General features: G+C 38.2%; 1 protein-coding gene across 7 annotated transcripts in view; it reads right to left on the minus strand.

Annotated features, from left to right (window-relative positions):
* Window positions 1-15,770, minus strand: part of LOC135205604 (uncharacterized) — a 630,437-nt gene that overhangs the window by 381,276 nt on the left and 233,391 nt on the right. For all 7 annotated transcript variants that reach the window (XM_064236380.1, XM_064236379.1, XM_064236383.1 and 4 more), the window contains 2 exons: window positions 11,448-11,595; window positions 9,086-9,287 (listed from right to left, as the gene is read on the minus strand). In XM_064236380.1, the coding sequence (XP_064092450.1) occupies window positions 9,086-9,287; window positions 11,448-11,595 (350 nt within the window). The remainder of the gene's footprint in view (window positions 1-9,085; window positions 9,288-11,447; window positions 11,596-15,770) is intronic.

Genomic DNA, 15,770 nt, shown 5'->3' on the forward strand with positions numbered 1-15,770 from the left:
GCAGCATAGAACACTTTTTGGATTACCTTGTAAACATTGTCACTGAAAACAAAAATACAGGTAGTTGGAAATGGGGTTGGGGTCTTAAAAAAATAGACAACACCTGTACACCCGCATGTAAAAACTGCCAACGAGGAAGCCAATGTCAAAAAACAACAATCACTTGATAAATATCTAATCTAACTTTCCTTGGTCTTGTATGGTGTTTTTACGTTGCATGGAACCAGTGGTTATTCAGCACCGGGACTACGGCTTTACGTGACTTCCGAATCACCTCGAGAGTGAACTTCTATCACCAGAAATACACATCTCTCACTCCTCAATGGAGTGCCCGAGAATCGAACTCGCGGCCGGCCACCGAGGTGGCAGGTCCAGACCATAACGATCACGCCACTGAGGCGGTCTAACTTGCCTTGGGAATAACTTAATGTCCAAAGGGAATCATAACCGATAGGTGCCTCTGCCGGCCAAGATTCGAACCTGTTCTTTGAGTACTTACAGTGATACACAGTCGACTTCGTCCATTCGGCTATCAAAAGTGAAATCATTTGACTTTGACTCTCCTATACAATCAGAATGAAACTATCCTCACCACGATAGCTGTTTTATACGTTTGTAACACTTTGCTAATTATGAAGTGTTGTCACTTACACACACGTGACTTTCACTCCCAAAAAATAAGCCGCCCATATCTTTTAATATATAATTCACTTCACCATGGGAATAACTTATACCCAAGGGGAATTATAACTGAGACATGCATCAGCCGCCGCCAGACGAACATGTGCCTTAGTTTACAAACAGTAATTGACAGTCGACACAATTCATTTGGAAATCTCAAGATATATTGATTTCAACTCTGTTGCACATGTTCCCGCCCAATGCAAGTTCTATATGTAAGACCTTAATTTCTGGAATATCACCACTGAAATGGAGGGGGAGTCAAGTTATTAGAAGAATGTGTGGTATTTGTAAAGGAAAAGGCTAGGGAAGCTCGTCTGAGATGATATGGCCATGTAATAAGAAGAGAGGAGGAGGAACCAATCAAGAGAGCTCAGAACATGCCAGTGACGGGGAGGAGGAGTGTGGGGGGGGTCATCAGCGGATCAGAAGGATGGATGTGGTGAGGAGGGATGTGGGTGAGGTGGGACTGGGGGAAGTCGACTCGAGCGGCCGACCCTGCTATACAGTGGGACTAATAAAGTCGAGAGAAGAAGAAGATATAAGACCTAAATTCACCCACTTCCCGAAGTTCACATTCTGGCGGGGACTGGAGAACCTATGAAGGTCCATGTGGGAATGAATAAAGGGATTCTTGAGTCAATCAACAGGTTGAAAGCAAAAGCATTGTTAAAATGTTTTAAAATGTTTTATGTGATTTACGGAGTGCAAGGTTGAGAAATGTAGAAATACATGAAAACAAGTAAAAAATGCACAGAAGTTTCTTCGGAGCATTCAAGTTTCCTGTAAATCGTACAATGCTTTATGTAACTTTCAGCCACGGCCCTGAAGCTTTCAGCCACGGCCCGGTGTTGGCTTGTGATGTTGGAACCTATAGCAGTGACCGATGCCAGATCACTGCTAACTTTAACCTTAAAAAAAAAATAAAAACTACCGAGGCTAGAGGGCTGCAATTTGGTATGTTTGATGATTGGAGATGGATGATCAACATACCATTTTGCACCTCTTTAGCCTCAGTAGTTTTTAAGATTTGAGGGCGGAAAGAAAAAGAGCAATCTCTTCTGTTTTCTTTTACAGAAAACTGAAGTGGGCAACAGGTTAGCTACATGAAAGGATGGATCAGTATTTTGACATGGTCTGCCCATGTCGACGATTTCACTGGTGAAGAAAGTATCTAATTCGGAGGTTTTGAGATGCAAGATAAGAGAAAGTCTTTCAAAATGTTCGACTGATGGATCCAAGAAAAGCAAGAGTGAAAACTGTGTGTGTGTGTGTGTGTGTATAGGGATGTTCAACCCACAGTTGATAACCCTTCTTGCAGGTGTATGAAGCGGCTATTTTTTTCTGGAACCAACTCATTAGAGAAAAAGACTTGATGTTTAAAAAAATACATCTGTACTACAATATAAGGCAAGGAAATATCCACGAGGCTAGGAGGGAGAGACAGGAACATTAGTACATATGGCTTCCATGAAGTACTGTTGTTGCAGCAGTCATTGTGATGTGTAATGAGGAAAGTTTAGTTATTCAAGCGTTTCTCTTCAGCTATAGATTTTTGTTTAATGGCGTCTGGGTAGTTATCATGCAAAGGAGATCATTTGCGAGACTGCTCTCTATCGTGGTGCAATAATGCAGGTTCGTTTTCCTAGACACGTCCACGACCAGCAATTCGACTGTTTCACCGACCATTTCCTTCTACTTGAATGCAACCAACGTCTTCAGTACACGACCACATTATGCCCGACAGCAGTCTATTCGTGTTCGCCTGGTTTGACAATATGACTTTATTCAGAGCACCAATCACAGTGGTTGTCGGCTCTATGACTGGGACACGACAAAGGCGAGGTGAGAACACAACCTGAGGAAACTGGTCTCTCTCTCTCTCTCTTCCCTATTCTCGTAACTGTTTCATAACCAAAATCAGTTTTCATGTTTATTATTAGGTGCGACAAAAGCAAAATCTTGACATCATAAGGTGCCTATTTGTTCTCCTTCCGTTATAATAGGACTTATGTTTTGCATGTTGCTAGAACGAAAAGAAAAGGCAAAAACGGCAATATAATTTAACGACACACTGTGGCACAAACGACATTGTACCGAAACTTAGGCAATGGTTCCTTTAATACGTTCTAAAAGTAAAGTTGTAAAATTGATATCCACATAGCATGCGTGTTTCCATTAAGGACTAGATTTTAAATAAAACTGTCTGTCAGAAACAAGAAAAATTACAAAAGAAAGGAATACAGCGAGGCTAAGGAGAATACGAATGCGAAGAACGATGAAATCTACTTCAATAACTGTTCATCTTCATCACTGATACGTCATAGTATTATATTCTTCTTAACAACAAACAAGTAATGTAAGGAGCAACCATAGTTCACAACAAAGAGGCAAAAGAAAAACAGCCACTGTAAATGATACAGACCATCAATGAAGCTGAAAAATTCGGCCCAGTTGGGGTGCATGTCATTGTGATGAAAAAAGTAGCATTTCGATACCTTCGTAAATAACATTTAGTATATCTTAAGCCCACCACTAACGTTCAGTTATGCCCTCGCAGTTGTAACTGTAGATTCAGACTGTGCAGGCAAATCCTCGCCACTAACGATATAGGCAGTTTCCTCAGTCCTCAGTAACAGCCATGGCATCATAAAAAAACTCATACACGTCAAGCAAGACGTCCAGTGAAAAAGTGGCTAATAAAAACGAATTAAATACTCCCATGTGAATTTGTTAATAAGAATTCAAATTTGGCCCCACGAACTTTCATAATGTTTATTGAATATCTTATAAATGAAGATGAGTCCCTTGGAAAGATAATCGTAATCGTTTGCTTTCGTTTTAAAGTTGACACATATAGGCCTAATATCTTTTCTATTTCATTAACAGAGCTAATATTGATTTATTTTCGTTTAAAGGTTGACTTTCTTATGACGTGTTACAATGAATGAAAATCCCTAGTTTACTGCTGTCTGCCTGTGTTTCATTAGTATGTTGATTAGTCTAATTTCATTACAAGGCGAACTTCCGTGAGATGTAAGCAATGAAAAAACATACATAGTCCAAGATTGTTTGACTTTGTTTCGTCAGAAAGTAAAATATCATTTTGTTCTCATTTTAAAAATGAATTACATACATGGTGCATAATCATGAATAGACGCATATAGGCCTTTGTTTTACATTATTTTGTCATACTAGATATATATTCTCATTGAAAAACTGTCTTGCATATATGGTTTATAATCACAATTAAACACACACAGGCTTACTGTTACGATAGCCTTTGGAGTTTACTTGTCAAAGCAAAGTTTCATTCATATAGAAAGGTTTGATGAAATGTACAAGACATTCAAGAATGATCCTGCCGCTATCATTATACACTACTATTTTTCCCGTGGAAAAATAGCAAATTTAGAAATATATATTATTCGGACTTCCGTATCAATTATTAAAAACAAGTAAATCCAGTATACATTAATTTAGGAATAAGCACTTTTCAATTTAATAAAACCCAGCTCAATGATCTTGATTAATACATGTTAACTGTCCGCGGACGGACAGCGAACTGAGTCATATAAGTTGCCTCCACCATATTAACATTGCGATGCGCATGCCCAGCCGTTTGGCCTGATGCTCATCGATTGAGATGAGCTATTTACCCAGGCCGCCCGCGCAGGCCGGAAAAACTGTGCAGGTTGTCCACACTACCGTTCAGTTATAACTGCACAGTCCAACTGTGCAGTTATAACTGCATAGGCATAACTGAACGTTAGTGGCGGGCTTTAATTAGGTCTTGATCAAGGATGAAATTTTCCTAATTTATTTAGTTTTTCATATAGAACCGCCAATAACTTCAAAGTCTAAAGACTCCAAGATCCTGTGAAGCCGTCTTCAACTCCTGAAGGATTCCTGGAGAGTCTACCACTGGATTATAACGTCTTCTTGAAGACATCCGGACGACTCCAAGTACGTGTAAAGCAGTCTTCAGCACCCAAAGAACTCCTAGATAAACACCCATTGAATTATCACAGCTCCCTGAAGAAGTCTTAAAGAATCCAGAATTTCGTGTCAGTTAGGGTTGTATGTCAAAGTGATAACTGGATCGAGATTTTGGATTCTTGAAGACCTCTTCAGGAAGCTGTATTAATCCAATGGGCGTTTATCCAGTTCTTCATGAGCAATATCCTGGAGTCGTGAGGACGTTTTCAAGAAGACTTTATAATCCAATGAGCGTCTCTCCAGGTTCCTTCAAGAGCTAAAGATGGCTCCACAGGATCCTGGAGTCTTTAAGACTTCAGGATCCACTGAAGCCGTTTCAGCTTCTAAAGAACTCCTGGATAAAAACCCATTGGATTATCACGCATTCCTAAATAAATCTTCAAGAATCCAGCTCCGTCCGCTGTAGCCTCGCAAATCTCGAAGTTTACATTCAAACAAACGTTTCGGAGTTTTATTACAAACCACTGTTGAAAATCTACATTAACAGATAAGTAGTTGAAGTGAGAAGAAAGAATTGATATAAAGATTGATATACATTCCAATCTTTGCTCTCTTGCATAATTAAATCTGTAAGAATCTATACCATATAATATTAAGTATTTCTCAATTAAGTCTAGACTAAAGATGAAATTTTCCTCGTTAATTTAATTTTTCCGTCTTTTATTCCAAATTTGATGATATAAAATTGACCTGGAAGTCAGTCTGTAGTTTATGTCACTTGTGAAATATATGAATCTGTTAAAATCTCTAAAGAAACCCAGAATCTGTCTTCGGTATCATTCCTTCCAGAATTCTTCCACTCCTGAAAGACTCCTGAAGAAACGCCCTTTGGATTATAGCGTCTTCTTGAAGACGTCTTTACGACTCCAAGTTCCTTTGAAGCCGTCTTTAGCTCCTGAAGTATTCCAGGAGAAATGCCTATTAGATTATTAAGTCTTTTTAAGTATCAAAAGACTCAAGGATTCTGCGGAGCTGTCTTCAGCTCCTGAAGAACTCCTCAGTAAACACCCATTGGATTATCACGGCTTAATGAATTCAGGTGTGATGCCTTCGGCTCCCTCTGCTGCAGCCTCGCGAATATTGAAGAGAGCATTCAAACAAACAAACAAAAGTTTCAGTTTTAGTATTAAATACGTAAGACAGATATATAGATAAATGAAACAAACTACTAAAAAACTCTCTGTACGGCAAATCAGTTGACACAAACTAGCGATCGCCAACAGTTTCTAAGGATACGTGTTGTCCTGAAGACCGCGATTCAATTCCTTCACGACCATATACGAGGTCGTCAAAATGTAGGTCGTGGTCGTGTCTCGGGAGATCAACTGAACCACTTCTTGCACCAAAGGTTCCGCATTCTATTGTGCAAGGAGAGGCACAGAATAGAACAGAATATGCAATTATGGCCGAAGGCCACGCGATGAGACCTATGAGGTTATTATGCGCTGAAAGGGAAATTGAGAGTAAATGGTTAGAAAGGAGTAACAGGAGGAAAACCTCCCAGTTGCACTATGGAACAAGTTAGAAGAGGGTGGAAAGTAAGATTGAAGAAAGAGAATATGAAAGGACGTACAGTAAAAGGAATGAAAGGGGTTGCAACTAGGGGATGAAGGGATACTGCAAAGAACCTTAAGTAATGCATACGGTACACCACACGTGAGGTGCACTGACGGCACTAACCCCCTACGGGGGATGAGAGTAATGGTATGAGAATGTTTCCTTCCAATTCCAGTATGTCTCTGCTGAACATTAACAGTAATTCAAGGACTGCTGTGAACCGCAAATTAGTAAAACGCATTTGTCTATTAAAATGTATGCTACCATATTATCATTAAGAACGGGAGAACCGTGATCCCCAACCTATCAAGTGCAATGATTCACGAGACACAAAAGGTGCAATTGTAACCGATTTTTTTCTTCTTCAATACAGAGGGCTATAGGATAGCAACGGGTTGCATTATTCTGGCACAGCCTCCGTGTTAACAAGAAGAGAGAGAGAGAGAGAGAGAGAGAGAGAGAGAAGAGAGAGAGAGAGAGGGTACATGAGAAAGTTAAGCAGTTAGGTAAGAAGGGACAAGGACACGGAACCTGGAAATAAAATGTACTATTGTCCCAGCCAGACTAATCAACAGCAGTACTTCCTTGTGGAGGACGACTAGAAGGAAAAACAGTGCCCGGGAAGAGCCATGCAAGAACTATTCATCCCACCTACTAAGTAAGGAAAGGGAAGCCTACCGGATTATAAAAGGCTATCCTTATTGGGTAGCGGCTTTCTCCTTAAACTTAAGAGGAACAGGGGCCAAACCCGTTCCTATATAAAGTAAATAACTTGCCGCGATTTCTTCGGCACAATCGAGTTTTCTTTACAACGCATAATGCTGTATAAAACCATAGACTATGAAACGGCAGCTCTCCAGTTGCTCACCAGATATAGTAGAGTGAAGGTGTGTCCCATGGCTCCGGAAAGCGTTGCCAGATGCACGATCCATGGTTAACTTTAACCTTTAATAAGATCAAAACTACGGAGGCTAGAGGGTAGCAATTGGATATGTTTGATAACCGGAAGGTGGATGACCAAAATACCCAGTTGCAGCCCTCTAGCCTCAGTAGTTTTTTTTAGAACTGACGGCGGACGGACGGACAGACAGAGCCACAACAATAGATTTCTTTTCAGAAAATTAAATTTAAAAAACCACACGGCTACAGAGAGAGAGAGAGAGAGAGAGAGAGAGAGAGGAAAAATAATGGCGATTTCATTCATTAATCAAAGTGGAAAGATGTGCATCTAGTTATGCATTATACACAGAGAATACAAATTTATCTATAAATTACACACCCAAATCTTACTATACTATAATGGGCTTTATGTCTGTCCGTCCGTGTGTCAGTCAATCACGGCCAAACGGCTGGTCCGATGGGCATGAAACTTGGCAGGGTTATAGTGGGGACCCCTAAGATGGTTTATAATTGGGTTTCATCCTACCTCCCCCTCTCCGAAGGGGGTGGGGTGAGAGGGGATTCCCTGAAAAGGAGCTGGTTCTGCCCTTGAAATTAGGCTGGTTATGCCCGTAGACTAACATACTTTACGAATTTGTTATACATAATTTCTGTATACATATGACTTATCATTTGGAAAATAATACTATAGAGTAAACATCAATGACAAAACAGTTAAAAAACACTGGCGAGTAAGGATTAGTAAATTGCTAGTATCTAAAAACAGCAGATATGCATACATACCTAGACATGCAAGGATACGCACTGCCGATCCATCATAATCAAACTATTATATACAGCAAAATGTGTATACATATATTTACCTTTAGGAGTGTAAGTATGATGGCCTACGGTTAACAAACTTCGCCTTTACCTATCACAAACATCTAACAATTTACTTTAAATAGTGAATGATAAGACAAGAGCGCTAGTTTCCAAAAAGTTACAAACACCTTGCTTACCACATAAGGACTGTTTTGCAGAATAAAAAGCAATCCATTCACCAAACAAAGTATTGTGTATAATTGCATGTCTATTTATGAAAATGCATGCCATCATTCAATTTCTAATACAATACGTAAGCATATCATCATGAACTTCGTAAACACACACACACACACACACACACACACACACACACACATATATATATATATATATATATATATATATATATATATATATATATATATATATATATCGCATTAAGCAACAAATGTCCTTTAATATCTAATTCGATCTACCTCGGAATGAATAAATTTTCATATATGTTAACCGAAGGGGAATTTTTAGTTGATAAGAAATTCGTCGACTCATGGGCGCGAATCTAGTAACCAAGAATTCAGGACGTACAGTGAAGCGCTTCATTGTACGTCCTGAATTCTTGGTCCAGGGGTTCGCGCCCATGAGTCGACGAATTTCTTATCAACTAAAAATTCCCCTTCAGTTAACATATATGAAAATTTATTCATTCCGAGGTAGATCGAATTAGATATTTAAGGATATTTGTAATTAATGTGTAGCTATATATATAATTTTATATATATATATATAAATATATATATATATATATATATATATATATACATACATATATATATATATACATACATATATATAGATATATATATATATATATATATATATATATATATATATATATATGAGCGTGTGTGTGTGTGTGTGTGTGTGTGTGTGTGGGAATGAGGCCCCCATATCTGATTTCCAAGCTACCCGAAATTCTGTCGGCCAATTCAATTCCGCCTGGTTCCACTATGCTATGAACTGGGAAACTAGTACTAAGTAAGATGAGGGTCACAAAATACTTGCTGACACCCAGACAGGAAATTTAGAAATGTCAAAAAACAAGCATTCTGTCCAAGTACGACACATACAACCGCACACTTACCTAGAGTTGGCAAAGGGCGAGGACAGCGGATAGGAACTGGTCAGCGTGTGAACCTGGGAATCGGAAGCCGTGAAGGAAGAAGAAAGGGAGAGCGGCCCCCCTGAACCTGACGCAGTACCCGCTCTGCCAGCTACAGCAGAGAGGATGCTCCCAGACCCACTGTTACTGCCAGCGCCGGCCAAAACCCAGTCTATGTCTGCACCTGGCGGGAAAGGAAAGGAATAAATGACACCATGAAATAAATCACTAAAACTCGGGAAAGAATTCAGGAGTGCGAAAACGGCAATGGGTCAAAATGACGGCCAAGAGGCTCATTATGCATCTGGGGGCAAAAGGTATTCATAGATTATGAAATTAACAAACATCTAGTTGTTACGGATAAATAGGTGAATTTACAAATCAGACAAAAGCCACAGATAAACAAGTCGGGTAAATGGATCCAATAAAAGGGGAGTTCAGTTGCAAACCATTCTCAGCTATCTAATGTCATTAACGAATATATCCAGTCATTCACTTACTTTTCTTTTTGAGAGACCTCAGTCTTTATGCAGAAAACATTAAAACAGGAATGTCAAACACTACAGGAATTGGAATCTGCAATTGGGGCCAAAGGTCAAGCGCTGAAATGAATATTGAAATTAAAAGGTTTTAAAGAAGAACAGAACGAAAAACCTCAAAGCAGTTGCACAATGAAACAATGGTTAGGATATGGTGGAGATTAAGAAGGAAGAGAGATAATTTGAACGGAGGCGCAGTAAAAGGAATGAAAGGGGTTGAACCTAAGGGACGCTGCAAAGAACTGTGTGAGGTGCACTGATGCCTCTAACCCCCAACCCCATGCGGATATCAAACGCTATTATTCATTTATAATATGTGAAAACATACGCTTTTAGAATGGACGAAAAATAGGCACATCATATGTAGTGTGGGTTCCAATGAACTATAAAAAAATATTCAGAAATTTATTGAGAAGTTTAAACAAGGTATAAACAAGAAAACCATTAATAGCTAAAAACCGGAAAACAACAACAAGGAAGTATAATGTGGGTGCCATTAAATACAAACTTTATCACCGATACCAACCAATATGTTCGCGCAATACGTTCCGCAACCGAGACTGAATTACCAACACTACAAAGACAATGAGAGCTGAACTTCAAATGTCAATTCAAAGGTTAGTGATTCCCTTTCAACGTCTGGCGAATGCGGACGTTCCAGACAGAAGAAAATGGACTCAACCCCACTGACTCACAAGGATCACAGATCCAACAGCGCCTCTAAATAGATAATCGTCCTATTGGCTTTATACTTTTTCTTTTTTTGTAAATGTTCTAAAAAGATAATCGTCCTATTGGCTTTATACTTTTTCTTTTTATGTAAATGTTCTAAATAGATAATCGTCCTATTGGCTTTATACTTTTTCTTATTTTGTAAATGTTACGTCAATAAGGGTTCAATAACCTGGAGAGTCGTAAAGATATATGCACGTCTCGTTAAAAAAAAATCAAATCTGTGCTTCTGGCGAACGAAGCATTTTTGTACTTGGTAGTCAGACAATTTTGGTGGGTTAGAGGCAGGTTGAATAAGAAACATAAATTTTATGATCATCATTCAGTTACCCCTCCTAAAACGAAAAGACGTACAATGACATATATGTGTGTATGAATATAAATAATGCCCACATGCAATACCACCTTGGAAACACACTGGATCGCAAAGAAGGCAATAAAAAGGCAGTGAAAAAGAGTGCCAGTTTTCTGGAAGAAATGGAGTTGGCTAGTGTCTCTAACCAGTAAATATAAATACCACATTAGCAGAGAGAGAAAGAAAAGACATGATAGATACAGAGCCTCTGTAAAACTCCGTGCAATAGAAACAAGGGCGCTGAATAAGAAAGAAGAGGATATTTTGAAAGGGCCTGACCTTAATATATCTGGAATCGCGGGCAAAGCGCGGTAGGAAGATCGTATATACGGCGAATGACAAGTGGCTGGAAGAGATGTAATAAGCGAAATCCAAAGCCCTCTCCTACTATTGAATGAATATAGAATTAAAGAAAAAGGCCAAGCACTGGTACCTATGAGGTCATTCAGCGCTGAAATGGAAATTGATAATGAAAGGTTTGCAAGGTGTAACAGGGGGAAAACCTGGCAGTTGCACTATGAATCAATTATTAGCTGAGGTTGGAAAGTAAGCTGGAAGGAAGAGAATATGAAAGGAGGTACAGAAAAAGGAACGAATGGGGCTGCATCTAGTGGCCGAAGGCACGCCGTCAAGAACCTGAAGTCATGCCTACAGTGCACCGCATGAGGTGCACTGACAGCACTATCCCCCTTCGAGATCCCTAACTGAGCATCATTACCTTTGGGCAAAGAGAGCTTCGTCCTCCTGGCGTTGGGCGGGATGGTGATGGAGTGCTCGATCAGGCCGTCTGGCGTCACCCGGGGCAGCTTCCTTCGGGCGAGGCGGGCCTGCACGGCGGCCATGGCGCCATCCGCCTCCTCTTCGTCCTGGGCAAAGATATCAGGAATGACGTCAGTCATAATAATAACTTCCACAATAATACATAATAACAATGGCATCATCAACAACCGAAGTCAATACAAGGAAAAAAGCCATAAAAATAAGAATAGATCAATACAATTCTGATTACACTTCTTTTTATTCTATGCCTGTATACACCCCATAATGTGCCTATGTATATATATATACTATCTATATATAATATATATATTATATATATAAATAAATATAATAGATATAATGTCGTCTTATTCGCCAAAGACAAAAGATTCTGAACACACCCAATGGTGCTGATACAGCAGTCACATTTAATGAGGCCTGGTTAAAATGTTTATTTGCCAACAGATATTAATAAAAATAATGATACTACTACCAATAATAACATTAATAACAACGAAAGCGCTCCGCTGAAGTTTCTTGGATTAAAAAAAATTTATGTGACGGAAGTTCAGTGACTGGCGTCTCCTCATTTTTGGAAGCCATCCTCTTTGAGGTGAACCACCTCATTAGCAACTGAGAAAAAATTAGATACTAACATGAACAAAATTCTATATGCAAAAACTGCCTACTTTATTGCAGGTAGCCGAGAGAGAAAAAAAATAGATATAATGGATAATTTCACAACACTTAAAATCCACACAACAGTTCATCAGCTTTCGAAAAAGACACTAAAAACTCTGTTTGAATAAATGATAAACAAAATTTTTGAATAGGGAAATATAATTCGATTTATTGCGTCAACCTGAAAGAAAACCACATAAAGACAGAGTCCACAGTAAAGCATCAGTAAATACACCAATAGGAAAAATTGTATCTCAAACTGGGAGGATTATTCCTGCCTAAATCCTCCCATTGGCTGGCGAGGTTTATGCGGAACACACAAAGTGCTCAACGTTTAAGCTGACACAATCACTGGAGGAATGTGAAAGTCTTCTGGCTCTCCTCTTCGGCCAGAACTTGTTAGACGTTTACTAATTAGCGTAATGTATTCAGTATTTGTTTGGTACTTGGATGGGCGTCCACAATAAAATTACCAGAGTACCTGCTCAGGGACAACCCAATGCCTGAAATCTCAGACAGACCCTATGGCTGTAGTAGGGGTGGCAGTTGGTCACAATGAGACAAGAAAAGTGATAATATACGTCACTATGCGTGGAATATGCTTCAAATCCTGTCAAGTATCAGAAGGGTAACTGCGCGCCTGATTGAGAGAGAGAGAGAGAGAGAGAGAGAGAGAGAGGCTAATTTACGAAAGAATGGTAGAGCAACGACCTGATTCTTGCTGGCAAATCATCCTAAGAGCAGAGAGAGAGAGAGAGAGAGAGAGAGATAATAGTACAAGCAATAAGATAAACCACACCATCACAGACAGCGATTATAACGGCCAACTGCGTCACGGCTTTTCAAAGAGAAGGTAAACGCCGACGGAGGATCCCATATTTCTTCCGCCTATTTCCCTAATGCTGAACGTCTCGCAAGTCACGTGATGTGGTCGATCTTTCCCCCGCATTACTCTACTTCCTTCCTGCTGACCCCGTGACCTTGAGCGACTGCGCGGATCAGGCCACAAAAATATGATGCAGTTAGAAATACCAGAATCGTATAGTTCCAGATTCGCTCTGAATTTAACTACTGATGAATATTATTACTCTGCTACTTTTTATGATTCTATTCCATATAGGAATATCATCAGTGCCTTTTCGATCGATATTTCTTCTATAAAGTTCATCACTACTGGCTACGACGTTTCTTCATTACTGCGTATTTTCTCTAACTAATTGTATGCATTGGTATTGTAATCTAAATGGAAAAAAGTAAATTTTTAAATGGAATGGACACTAATACTGGAATATACTGTACCACAAAGTGACACCTACACTGACATACTTCTGTTACATTTTGTCGTGTGTGTGTGTGTGTGTATATATATATATATATATATATATATATATATATATATATATATATATATACTTATACATACATATAGCATTATGCTTCAAATATCCTTTAATATCCAATTCATTCTCCCTCGAAAATAATATATTTTCATATATGTAAACATATATGAAAATACATTATTTCCGAGGTAAACCAAATTGAGTATTAAAGGACATTTGTAGCTTAATACTACGGTGATGTGATGAAATTCATTCATAAATACGCATGTATATCTATATCTTGATATATATGATATGATACTATCGTATATATATAATATATAAATATATATTATAATTTATGTATATATATAACTATATATGATACATACATACACACACACACATATATATCTATATATAATATATATATATATATATATATCTATATATAATAATATATATATATATATATATATATATATATATATATATATATATACTTGTAGGCTTCCAGGGAAAGGCATTCGATATAATTGAAGGTTTATTGCTGATGCCGACGTTTCACAACTACATTGTTGCATTTTCAAGGCTGAAATACAGCGAGTTGATTCTTAATAGTTAATCATAAAAACACTTATAATAAAATATAAAATATAACTAAAATCACTTATTTAAAATGTTAACTCATTTAAAAATATACATATATAAAAGCAAAAAAGACAAAAAAACACAACACCATTGGCACGAAAATGACCTACCCAGACGGGAGTTGAAAGGAAACTGTTGAAACAAAGTTACAATAATAATAAACAAGGCACACACGTACAGTAAGGCAACGACAAGACAAATAGGGCCATTAAGCAATAAACAATTGTGTAGATGAGGTTTGGGTGTTTAATGATGGGACAGTTAATTTTATCATTATGGACTCTAGGGTATTAGGTCATTGTTTTTCTGCGTTTGTCCTATTATCTGAAAATCTTTGTTATCTATGTATGTTTTGCATAATTTGGAATGATTCCTTATATTGGATTGCTCTGGGTTGGACAGTCTGCTTCCAGTTCTAAAACTAATTCCTCTTTGGGCGTCTATGCGTACCCTTAGCAGTCGTTTGGTACATCCAACGTAAGTCCCCTGGTTACACCTGGGGCAAGTATACTTATAAACAACGCTGGACGTAAACAACGGACTAACTTTGTCCTTGAGCTTGAAAAAGGACCCGATGGTGCAAGGATTTTTGGGAATCAATTTAGATTTAAGGCAGGCAATTCTCTCTGAATTAAATTTAGACACTTTTTCCTAAAAAAATCATCATATAAGTAAGGGAACGTTGCAAACATTTTCATTTTCGGCACAGTATGGATAGTAATAACTTTAGTAATAACTGTTTTCCTCAAAGGGTGTTCTTCAGAGCCTTAAACAAGTTCTTAGACAAGAAAATGGAAATGCCCACTGCTATCCATACTGTGCCGAAAATGAAAATGTTTGCAACGTTCCCTTACTTATATGATGATTTTTTTTAGGAAAAAGTGTCTAAATTTAATTCAGAGAGAATTGCCTGCCTTAAATCTAAAATTGATTCCCAAAAATCCTTGCACCATCGGGTCCTTTTTCAAGCTCAAGGACAAAGTTAGTCCGTTGTTTACGTCCAGCGTTGTTTATAAGTATACTTGCCCCAGGTGTAACCAGGGGACTTACGTTGGATGTACCAAACGACTGCTAAGGGTACGCATAGACGCCCATAGAGGAATTAGTTTTAGAACTGGAAGCAGACTGTCCAACCCAGAGCAATCCAATATAAGGAATCATTCCAAATTATGCAAAACATACATAGATAACAAAGATTTTCAGATAATAGGACAAACGCAGAAAAACAATGACCTAACAACCCTAGAGTCCATAATGATAAAATTAACTGTCCCATCATTAAACACCCAAACCTCATCTACACAATTGTTCATTGCTTAACGGCCCTATTTGTCTCGTCGTTGCCTTACTGTACGTGTGTGCCTTGTTTATTATTATTGTAACTTTGTTTCAACAGTTTCCTTTCAACTCCCGTCTGGGTAGGTCATTTTCGTGCCAATGGTGTTGTGTTTTTTGTCTTTTTTGCTTTTATATATGTATATTTTTAAATGAGTTAACATTTTAAATAAGTGATTTTAGTTATATTTTATTATAAGTGTTTTTATGATTAATTATTAAGAATCAACTCGCTGTATTTCAGCCTTGAAAATGCAACAATGTAGTTGTGAAACGTCGGCATCAGCAATAAACCT

The sequence above is a fragment of the Macrobrachium nipponense genome, chromosome 24 (genome assembly GCF_015104395.2).
Source record: "Macrobrachium nipponense isolate FS-2020 chromosome 24, ASM1510439v2, whole genome shotgun sequence".
Classification (NCBI taxonomy): Eukaryota; Metazoa; Arthropoda; class Malacostraca; order Decapoda; family Palaemonidae; genus Macrobrachium; species Macrobrachium nipponense.